Raw genomic sequence first — 12,430 nt, forward strand, 5'->3', positions numbered from 1 at the left:
AGTCCTGAGGAATGACATGACTTTTTCTGGTTAACAGTCGGATCCGATTATTTCATATAAATTCGTTGGTGTATTTAGTTTTTCTCCTTCTTCCTCATTTGATCGGCATTCCGTCATCGGGTGTTTTAGTGAGAGGATTACTCCGCATGAGGTGCATTCTGTCAGTGGTTGGTTCTTCATGAGATGACAATGTGTGAAGTGGGTGTGGCCGATTCTGAGTCCGTTTATTATTATTTGTTTTTTTTTTTTTAAGTTTTGTTTTATGGCCAGGGATTTATGCTTTGTTTTACTTTTATGAATATTATTATATTTTAGTATTACCATATAAGTACTATGATATTATCCTAATACTCAAATAAACTTTAAGCAATAATAAAATTAATTCAATGTTTTTAGCAATAATTAATTCAACCTACCATATTTCTTTAAAAGTAGCATAAAAAAGTAGGTTTTATTATACCAACTACCTAGGTACGTTATTTAACTGCTCAGTGTTCAAGTGTATTGTAGACTAGTTCTGAATAGGCCAGCTAGGTAAGTACCAATAATATAATACCAATATATACCTACCAGCTGACGGCTATCAATATAATGTGTAATTAGGAAGGTAGGTACCTAGATAGGCACTTCAGATACAGCCAACAGCCACACATAGGTAGGTGAGTAGTTTGGTCTTAAGTACTAGTTAATACTGGCATTGGCCACTGACAATATAATATAAATAAATAGTACTAGGTATTGTCTAATATGGACTGCAAATCGAAAGTAAATTTATATTATCCAGAGTGATTGATACTATATAAAGTTATCTACTGGGCATAGATAGACAGATAGAAATATATCATACTCGTCGCCATTATCTACGGATATATGCAGTATCTATACATATAAGTACCTTTTAGACAGTAACCTAAATATTTTTATAAGTATTAAGTACTTCTTAAGAATTAGTGTTCACCCCTTCACCCCGCCTACATTTTTATGTTTATAGCTTGTTTTGATGAAGGGATCTCCACGACTCATCCTTTAATTGTCTAAGTAATAATGATGGTGGGCCGCTTAGGTAGGTACACTTTTTCATATCGATTTAGCGAGCATTCTATGGTTTGGGTTTGACATTTGTATCCGGATTTCCCATTTCACACATAGGAAAATATTTGCAGGTCACATATTGCACCGGTGCTTTATGTACTTCGTGGGTACTTACCCATAAGGAAAAATTACAATCTAATATAAGAGAAAGATACTTCCAAAAATTATTCTTAAGATTACCTATTAAAAGAAACAAGTAATTACAAGTAAGTAGGTTAGGTACCTACCCATCTCTATGTGGGTGCTATGGGAATGCACCAAGGATAGATAATAATGAACTAATTTCGAATAAATAATGGTAGCTAACCTACTATCATGTGACAATGACTAGGTAATTATTAAAAAGTACCTAATAATAAATACTAAATCTTCTATATTTGGTAAGTATATGCATTAATTTAAGTTATGTTTTTACCCATTGAGTAGGTATGAAGATGTCATTAAAAAACAATAAATAAGGTACCTACATTTCCCAAAAAATCAGAACAGTAGGTAGGTATGTGATAGATGGCAATCTAGTAATTTTCAAAGCATTCTTCATAACAATTTATAATATTATAAAGGTATAAAATATGGTCATATGGATAAGCCGTATGTTGTTTACAATGTAGAATAATCAATGTTGTTCAATTTTCATGTATATACATAATAGTATATAGGTATATAGTATATGCTATCATCAGTAAGTTGTTGTGGGCGGCAGAAATTTCGTTATCAACATAATATGCCTTATCAATCTTTCTGTATCCTCGTAATATTATTTTCACTTTTCACTTATTTATTTAGTTAGTGATGCGTTAAAGCTAATACGCGATAGTTGAAAACTGTGTTGTCGTTCCCATAGTTGTGTCTTATATTAACTATAGGGGCACCTTTACAGTTTAAGTACTACAATATTATTCTGATCATTCCTAAGAATCGTTTAATGTCGTCGTGCGTACTATGTCTCAATAATCACAATTGGTTTACTCATTTTGTTCAAACGTTATTTGAGTATTAGCAAAATTGTGCACAAAACTATAGATTATCGGGATTTTTAGGTGATACGCACTTGCTCAAACCAAAGGTAACTTTATTTTATAATATATTATGCCAAATTGTTGTTTTCTGTGTTGTGCACACATTCAATGTGAACTGTTACTCAATGAGTTTGTTTTTGTAGTATAATATATACATATATACATGTATTATAATATTATTTAATGAGTGTGAACTATATGTTTGTCCGTAATGTAAACATTTAACAGCTGGTTAGGTATAGAGAACAATATTTTTATGCAACCTACAAATATCATTATGTTCTAAATAAATATGTAAGTAGGTACTTTTATATATTGTACATATTTTAGAACCATGTACAGTTTCATATATATCTTATTTTTAAGATGATAATTTGTATTTTTGGTTAGAAACAATATCATTTGTTTATAGATAACCTTTAGATATATTGTGTATTTGTGTCTAGTTGTTTGTTTGTTTGTTACTATCTAGATAATAATATGTACAAAATAGTATTTTATTGATTTCAATTTAATATGTATTTTAGGTATATGAAAGAAAAAGTCCTCACTGATTCATAATCCATGTACAACTTAAACCTATCTACAATAATTAGATGCTTGAAGGAATTCCAAAAGGAATTTCCAAAATTTACATATTAAAGAGGGGCTTAAACAGATATTTGTTGGCTAACAGAAAACAAATATTTTTTTGTCTATGTAGGGTTGCCCTTAGTTGCTAAAATAAAATAGATTATGACTGGATACAATTTTAGCCCTGTATTTTATATTTGGTAAAAACCACCCAAATGTGTATGTAACTTCCAATTTTTTAATAATTACTCTCTAAAAATGTCAATGTTTTTTGCAATATAAGTAGGTAGTTTTGTAGTATCACTACCAAGGAGTTACATACTATAATTGTATGAGAAATATATAATTTAAAATTTGACCATATGCATTTTGTAATTTATGGTTTATCATTCCATTTATTATACTGACCAAAGACTTTTTATTAGGATTTAATTAGGTATTAATTTTATTTCTTAAAAATGAATATTATTGAAGTTTATAACACCGGGTATTTAAATTGAGAATCCATCTACCAAGTTTATAATTTTAACAAATTTAATGATATTTACTACGATGCAATTTAATTTTCTAATTAAAAATAATCAATTTTTATTTGTTTTAGTTTTCTGTCAGATTTTTAGACATGGCGTTCCGTAGACGAAGTACATCTGGGTCTAAGCCACAGCTCAAAGAAAAAGTTGTACAAATTTATGAGTCATTTTTTAAGGTAAATGAAACTTGTAATATTTTTTCAATGATCTTTAATATCTATGTTACAAATTAAGTCATTCAAAAATGAAATTGATATATGTAATAATATTATATTTTAAATTCTAAAGAGAATAGGACATTTTTGGTTTTACAATTTGCTTTTTTTAAATTTTATCTCTTCAGCTGGGACATTAGTTTTTTATAGCTCTACTTTTAAATGGAAAATATTGATAGGCTCATTATATTTGTAAATTTTTCCTTTACAGTTTTGTTTTATTTTTCATAAATATTCCAAAAACAGGAAAACCAGTAAATTTGCTGTAAAATGAAAGTTTAAAAATCATAACAGAGATGATGTGATTTAAAATATTATAATATAATATAATCTGCTTGTAAATGAACCCTATTCTTCAATAATAACTTAAAAATTGCTTAATAACTATTAGTTGATTAATTAATAATTTTATTATTCATGGGTTTACCTAAAAATTTCTATTAAGTGATAATTTTCAGTTTTAAAATGCAATGATCCCCTGAGTGTTGTAAAAATAAAATTACTAATTTAACCTGTAGTTTGTGTAAATAATATTATACTATTGTCTGGTTCTTTTCATTTTGAAATGTTTGAATCAATGTGTTCTCTGAATATTTTCTGTAAGTACCTAGTTTATGAATTGTCAGTGATTCTTTCTGCATTATAATATTATAACTAAGCATGTGTACCTATTTATTTTTTTTATACAGGGTGAAGATGTCTCAAAAGACAATGATAATTTTTGGGATGAATTTTTCCTACTAAAACCTAAAGTATGAATGAGCTTCCTCAGTATCTTACTTTAGTTTCTATTTCTAACTAATGTACATATTTAATATTTTAGATTTCATATATTGAGACAGAAATAGAAAAATTAAGTATTGAACAATTGATTACACTTCAAGATAATTTAAGACTTTTATTTATCAAATGTATCACAACATTTGAATGCCAACATCAATTGCGCATAATATTCTCATTAAAGGTAATATTAATATTTAATATTATAGTATAAGATTTAACTTTTATACTTTTATACGCAATGTAGCAAACCGATATTGAAATAAGTTTATTCTATTTAAGTTATCAAACAATAATATATAGTGCTAATTAATTGCTCTCTTGCAATAATACAAACACATTATAATATTTGCATACAAGTGTTAAATTATCATTGTTTTACAGAAATATTAAAATTTTGTTAATCCTATTAATTTTGTAGTGATATTACATTTTAAAATTGTATACTTAATGAAAATTGTTACACAATCAATGATTTCAAGATATTAAACAATTCAGTGACTTACTGATGATGTGTCAAAATGTTGCCTAGGAAACATGTCTCAAATTTGTGATTGGATGGGTGGGTAAAAATACATAAAATGATGAGTAAACATTTACTAATAATTAAATAAATAAATATGGTTTCGATGTAGGGTGGATATACCAATCATAAATAGGCTTCAAAATAGTATGATTCTAAACATACCACAGGAACAGTCTACATGACAATATAATTTACTACACCTTTTTTATTACTTAATATAAACCATTTAGGTCAGATATTGCAAATAAGTGACATGCAGGACATTTTTGATTTCACCTTAAAAACTTTCATAACCTTGACTACCTCATTATTCTTTCTTCACTCGTTCTCTCCTGTGGCTACCTGACAAAATAGGTATAATAAATTAATTTATAAATTGTAGTTATTGTGTCAGTAAAATTTAAAAAAATGATAAGTTTAACACTTACGGCAGAGACCACTAAATGGTGGTGTGTGAGTGAACATTATCTGGCCCATAGATAAGAATATTTTTTTGTTGTGAATTAAATGAGCTTTTTATTAATTTTAATTTGATTTTGGCTTTGTACTCATTGGATTAACATATTGTATGTTCGATTGTCCTCCCACAACTTCCTACATTTCTTAAGTCCCCCTTCCAAAAATATTATTTACTGATCCCAAACTCATAGGTCTAATTATAATTATATTTAAAAAATATTTTATTCATTTATGTATTACATATTGTTTTATTTATTAATTTATAATTAATTTAATTTTTAGACGCTGACATGTTTAGTGAGCAGTTTATACAAAAAATTTAGAATCAACCCAACATTTGAATTTATTTCTATTTTGGTGATACCAAAAGATACTGATATGATTTTTGAGAATTTATTGGGGAAATGCAATATTATGTTACGTGGTAATAAACATTATCATTATTTGACATAATGTATAAAATATTTATCAAATAACGAAATATAAAACATTTATTTTTTAAATGCTACAACAGTAGTTTAATCAAACTGATCAAACATATTATGTACTTCATCTGCTATAACTCATAAAATGATTAAATACTGTCAACTTTTTTCTTGTATTAACATTAACTAAATGTTGTCACAAAACACATTTGTTTATTTGCTATTGATAATGTGATAACATTTATTTAAAAATAGAAATAAATATTTATTTTATATAAAGTTGCAAAATTTGTTTAAAAAAAGTATTGGTAACAAGAACATAGTCTAAAACAAATTTAATTTAAGTAAAAACTTAAAATATTATTCAATGTATTGTTGTCATCATATATTAATATAATGTATAATTTTGTATATCAAATCACCATATTATAATTCTTAAAATTTTGATTTATTTTGTGAAAATTACTGTTAATAACTTTTTTAAAAACAAAGAATAATTAGTTCTCAAACGGAAATCAAAATAAATGTATTTTTTTTATAATTTATGTATATTTTTGTTTCAACTAAAAATTAATAACTATATATTTTTTTTTAAGAACCCGAATGTGTTGTTGTTAAAGACTTATGTCTACAATTCTTACTGACAATTGTGACTGGCACCGACAACCTCAATGAAAACCCAGCTCTCCGCCATTTGATGACAAATAGTGTTTTTGAACCATTGACAGAAGTATAAATTAATATTATTAATCTAACGACTTACTAATACAAAAATGTTATAGGTTCTTTCAAATAATATATACCAAACATATCATGGCTATGATTCTATTTTGCTCCTGACATTACTTATGAATGTTGAAACTGCTAAAAAGACAAATCCATATGTTGTCAAATTATCGCTGTTAGACAAAGAAGATACTTTAAATGGTTATAGTCAGGTAATAATAACATATATTATTACTCATTGCTCAATTCTAAAATTGACTATAATGGTGACAATGTAGTCTGGTAGTGATATATTGTATATTACTCTAACTTTAGAGTTATGAAAATAATTAAACACAATACCAAACAATATTTAATAATTATTAAATTCCCATTTCTTCGGTTGTTCACCGAGATGTAACACCTCTTTTCTTCTGTTTTATATATTTTTAAATAGCATTAACATTTAATAGTACATTAAAGTACACTCGGCTCCTAGCGTTTGCAGATGATGTAAAATTATTCTAGCAAGTCTGCTTTGAGTCACGTAAAATCTTAGAATTTATAAAACGCATAACATCAAAGTTTGAATGAACTCTGCTCTTAAGGCACTGTACTATTCGCTCGTTAGGCCTATTCTCAGTAATTTGGTATCTTAATACTGCACATAACACAATAATCCTTGAGCAAGTACAAAATAAGTTTAAACTTTTAAGTTATTTACTTTTTCAAATAACAGTATACAGTTTTGATTTAATCTTTGAAAACAAAATATTTTTCTGAGTATTTTACATACATACAAATTGAATTTAGGACTAGTAGCTTATGAGTATTTAATGTTTTGATGAGTGGAGTGGTACTCAGTCACCCTGCAAATTTTGACCACTACTCTACTCGTCAAAACTCTAAATACTTATTTCATAAACTACTCATCGTAAATTCAATTTTTGTATAGCTGAATATTTAAATATATGTTCATTTTTCTAAATTTTGTTTTTTAATGACTAGAAACAATAAAAAAAATTGTAATACTTTTTGAAATAATGAGTGATTCATGATAAAAGAATTACCTAGTATATTAAGTGCAACTTCACTCCATCATACTTGCTAGCTTCTACTGCGAGCAGCATCTAAACCCCATTCTTGTACATATTTTAATATTAAATTTTAATTACTATAACCGACGTGTTATTAAAATTGTCATTTGTTTTTCCCATTTGGTACCTTTTATTGTTAAGGATCCATCAAAAATATTGGTAGGTTATTAAATTATTGTTTTTAAAGATTATAAGATGGTCATTGGAAGAAATTTGTCAACAATATAGATCAGAAGAAATAGCTCAGTACTCAAACAACACATGGTTTAATACATTTACATCGGTTGTAAGCAATATGTTATTTGTACCAGAAACTATTGAAGAACATAATATTGAATTACCTCAAGAAATCAGGTACCATTTAATTTTATTTATTATTGTTTACATATCATCCACCCTTTTTGCTTTGCAAAGTTACAAGTATATTATTAATTTTTAATCCTACTGACTACTATAACACTGTTAGTAAAGTTATTAAAAACTTTTAAAGTTATAGGCACTGTACCAAAAACATTTTTCAACAAATAAAAAAAAAAAATAGATAAATTAAAGATTATAAAGATGTCTTTTTATAATTGAATTGTGTTAATTGAGTTCATAAATATAAAGTTGTATGTGTATATTTTTATTCCTAAGTTACTACAATATATTTTTTTTCAAATAAAAATAAAACACATGTCAACAATAAATTTAATTAAAAAAGATAACTTAATAAATCTAGAGATAGAAATAAGTATTGCCTGAGCAATGGCCTAACCAGTTCCAGGGAGTGATAGAATTTTTCAAAAGAAAAATGTTCAATAAATTGTAAGAAATTACTATTAATTACAATTACTTATTATCTTTTTATTTTTTTTTTTGCATATTTTAAGAACGTTAAAATATATAACTTTTGGACTTATTTATTTATTTACTTTTTTATTTATTAACTATACAACTGTTAAATCTCAAATCTATATTTGTTTACTATGGATGTTATAATTTTCACTATAAAATAAAATAATCAATATTAATCAAGTTTTATTTAATAAACAAATAATTAAATGTATTTATTAATTAAATTTAAGGTCAATGAGTGGAATATTAATTGCATTGTATGAAGCTGTACATTATAACCGAAACTTTATGACTACATTGACACATTGTCATACGACCAACAACTATGAGTCACACCCTAGTGTTATGCAACAGACACAAGCAGTTACAAATAATCCCGATCTCAAGTCGCCATCCGATAATCAATTCTCCAATCTTCTAGTCACATTTTTTCAATATTGGTAAATTAAAGTGTTGTTAAACCATTTGTTTTTAAATCCTAATCAATCTTTGCATCTTGTTAGTTCAATTGTAATGCAGGACACAAAGACTGAAGCAAATGCAAATAACTCAATGCTATGCTTTGTAATATTGTCTAGTATTACTGATGACCAATTTGCCAATTCATTAATGCATGATGTAAATTTACAATTTAAAGTCGATTTATATAGATCACCTACCAGGCGATATAATTTTGTTCCCGACAAGTCACCAAAACCTCTTGCTGCTGCTCTATTAGGTAATATTACATTGTGCTTACTGTTGACATAGTTATTTTATGATATTCATAATTAATATTATTACTCAAATAATCATTTACATACAAAATGTTGTACATATTATAGATTTGATGATCGAGTTTATGTTAGGACACATGATGAAAAAATTGCCGCTTGACCAATACATGAAATGTATAAGCATTATTCATCGCATAATATGTTATCAAAAACGGAATAGTGTGCGTTTGTGTTACAATTGGAAAGATTTATGGAGCTCTCTAATCACGCTTTTAAAATTTTTAATGACTTATGAACATCAACTTTCACAGGATATGAATATTTATGATTTAGGAATACAAGTGAGTATGTTTTAAACTATATACATACTAAAAACGTTGTAAGACTAAGTATATGTTGCAGTGGTGTAGCCAGGATTTTTTTTAGGGGGGGGGGGCTGATCAATTTTTTACACAGTGGTGGTTTAGTTTTTGATCGAATACCATAGACCATTAAAATAATTTTTAAATTTTATTAACATTTCGGCGGGGCTGCAGCCCCCTCAGCCTCACCCCTGGCTACGCCACTGATATGTTGTATAACCATTTGATTATATTCTTTTATTAATATGGTATTATTCAACAGATTGTAAATATATTTAACTTGTTCATTACCTATGGCGATATGCTACTTCCATCACCAAGCAGTTATGATGAGTTATACTATGAAATTATTAGGATGCATACAGTGTTTGACAATATATATGTCTTATGTAAGTATTTATTAAATACTATATAAATATAAATTATACATTTTACAATATAAATATAAATTATACATTTTACAAAATAAATATATATTATACATTTTACAATTATTTAAAATTATACCTTTGTACCATTTTACTTTGTTATCAATTTTCTGTTATTTATTAAAAATAATAATGAATATTAATCAGTGGTTGTGAGTTAAATAATATACATTTGATAAAATTTAATAAAAAAGTACTTTTTGTTAAACGATTAATTCTAATATAATTTAATATATTTTAGCATCAAGAAACTCTTCATCTGTCAGTGAACACAAAATATCTGCTACAAAATTATCTAATTGTTTAATCAATATCAGGTAAGATATGTTTAAAATGTTATTATTGCCATAATTATTGAGATAATACTGTTGAATTTTCAGAGCCATAATCAATCATTATATACCAAAAATTGATAATTGGTTAGAAAAGAACTCGGTGACTACACCTGTCGGTGAAGAAGTAATATTTTATTCTGATCTTTAATTTACTTTAAGCCTTTTCATGTAAATTATTTTAAATTACTGTATATCTCTTATCATCAATTGTTTTGCCACAATGTGTTACTTATTAATTAAAGAAACAAATTAAAAAGATTTTAATTTAATTTAAAAATGTAAGCTAAAAAACTATACTCTAACCAGTGAGAGAGCGCAACTGGGTAGTGACCAAAACATGTCTATTTCTGTGCATTCATATGGCCATTGGCGCCGTGGTATTCACATGATGATCTGGTGGGGGGAGAATTTAGACCTCAAAACGTTGGAGTGTGTTCATTTGGATGTGCAGGCGAGTTGCTATCTTTTGCTGGACAAAGTATACACTAATGTATTATAAAAACTGCTATTAATATATGAATTCAACTAATATAACATAGGGAAATTTTCTTTCATTGTTTACTTATATAAATTATAATAAAGGAACATCAACCCTTAAAAATATATATATTTATAATTGGCTTTAAGAAGAGGCCATACCCGCATGCTTTGTATCCGTCTTACAAACACATAACATAGTACCCTGTACGTTCTGAATATGAGCATTTTAAAATAGTTAATTGTTTGTACATCTTAAAATGCTCATAACTCGCTTTAAAATTTAAGTATAAGAAAAACCTATGTCATCAATATTCTTACTACTTAATTTGATTATAGGTCAATTCATTCCAAGATTAAACATAATAGAGTTAAATTAATTACTCAGAATGTACATTGTGTTATGTTGTCTGTTTGTAAGAATAAGACAAAGCATGCATCCTCTTAAGGAAAACTAACAAACTATACTGCAATTGTTTAGCATGCATTTTAAAATTAATTATAGTTAGTTGAACTAAAATCATTTTTTTTTTATCTTTGCATTATTTTTTAGATCTTAGAAGTTGTAAGAAATAATTATGACACACTGACACTGAAATTACTACTTGATTGTTTGGGAAGTTTTGAGTCAAACAAGTCCAATCATGATTTGTCAAGCTCATCACTTATCAAACTAATGGTTAGCAAAGTAGTTAAGGATACACGGCAATCATTAAAACATTCCAACACCGATCTTCAACAAATTCTTCAGAATTTTTCACTTTACACTAATCCATCATAAATATATTTTATTATCACAAGGCAGTATTAATGTTGTATTCAAAAGCTATTTATTTAAACACGATCAAATACGGTGTAGAAAACATTTTTAATTGTGTTGCTTTTTTTTACAATAAGTAATTAAGATTAAAAATTATTGAACGAATTTAATACATAATTCTCATTGGATGATTTTTTTCTTCAACTTCTTAAACCTTTTTTATAAGTTGTGTATTTTGTTTATTATTATTTATTACTATACGTAAATGTTTACCAAATGTGTGTTTTAAAATATATTTTATTGATTCTATGTTTAATATAATATCTATATATCTGGTGTTGACTAAAATTATAAAATAATATAAAAATCCTGTTTGTCAAACTTATTTTTTTCTTAAATGAATTGTTCATAATATGAACCTTTTAAAGTTGAGTTAGATTTAGACTAAACTCTACACAAATTAAAACAGATTTTTTTTTTTTAATTTCTCCTAAAATGACAGTATTTTTATCATTCACCAGTATTTTTTCTTCACTTTTTAGCCTCGACACAATAATATTGTAACTTATGAGAACCATAGCCTCATGTCTAAAATTCAATGTAATGATACCTACCGGTACCTCTCAGTAGTGAGTGTACCCAGATCACGCATCAAAAGTCAATAATCATGGATAGGCACTATTGATTATTAATATAATTTCATCATATAGATCTCACAGATCTATGATGTAACAACTTTTGGTACAGGTGTTTTCAATAATTTGTGTATATTATGCTTCACAATTTAAAAATTTTAACTAAAAAAATAGCAAACACCAGATTACAATTTTTTTTGCATTAAATAAGATGTGTGTAAACATGGTTTTTCAATGATAATGATCTATCATAAAAAATGTCCAAAAATGGACCTGTTTCTGAGTTTTTAAGGAAATATTTTATAACTTATTTTATAAATAAAAAACACTCATGTAAAAATGCTATCAAAAAAATACGTGGGTAGGTATTTTAAATTTTAAAAAGAGAATACCATATTATAATTGTTTAAAAATAGGTATAATATTATGTAAAAATGTAAATGTAGGTTTTCTAACACC

At 26.5% G+C, this 12,430-nt stretch overlaps 1 protein-coding gene across 1 annotated transcript; it reads left to right on the forward strand.

Annotated features, from left to right (window-relative positions):
- Positions 1 to 2,140: 2,140 nt before the first annotated feature.
- LOC111038476 (UPF0668 protein C10orf76 homolog) lies at positions 2,141 to 11,558 on the forward strand. The gene is made up of 15 exons (XM_022321601.1): positions 2,141 to 2,158; positions 3,286 to 3,390; positions 4,119 to 4,181; positions 4,253 to 4,393; positions 5,477 to 5,618; positions 6,216 to 6,349; positions 6,402 to 6,557; positions 7,609 to 7,775; positions 8,489 to 8,698; positions 8,762 to 8,976; positions 9,083 to 9,315; positions 9,599 to 9,725; positions 10,006 to 10,081; positions 10,145 to 10,223; positions 11,130 to 11,558. The coding sequence occupies exons 2-15, from the start codon at positions 3,307 to 3,309 to the stop codon at positions 11,355 to 11,357; spliced, it is 2,055 nt and encodes a 684-aa protein (XP_022177293.1). The 5' UTR covers positions 2,141 to 2,158; positions 3,286 to 3,306; the 3' UTR covers positions 11,358 to 11,558.
- The last annotated feature ends 872 nt before the right edge of the window (positions 11,559 to 12,430 follow it).

Source organism: Myzus persicae, unplaced genomic scaffold (genome assembly GCF_001856785.1).
Source record: "Myzus persicae strain clone G006 unplaced genomic scaffold, MPER_G0061.0, whole genome shotgun sequence".
In the NCBI taxonomy this organism is placed as follows: domain Eukaryota; kingdom Metazoa; phylum Arthropoda; class Insecta; order Hemiptera; family Aphididae; genus Myzus; species Myzus persicae.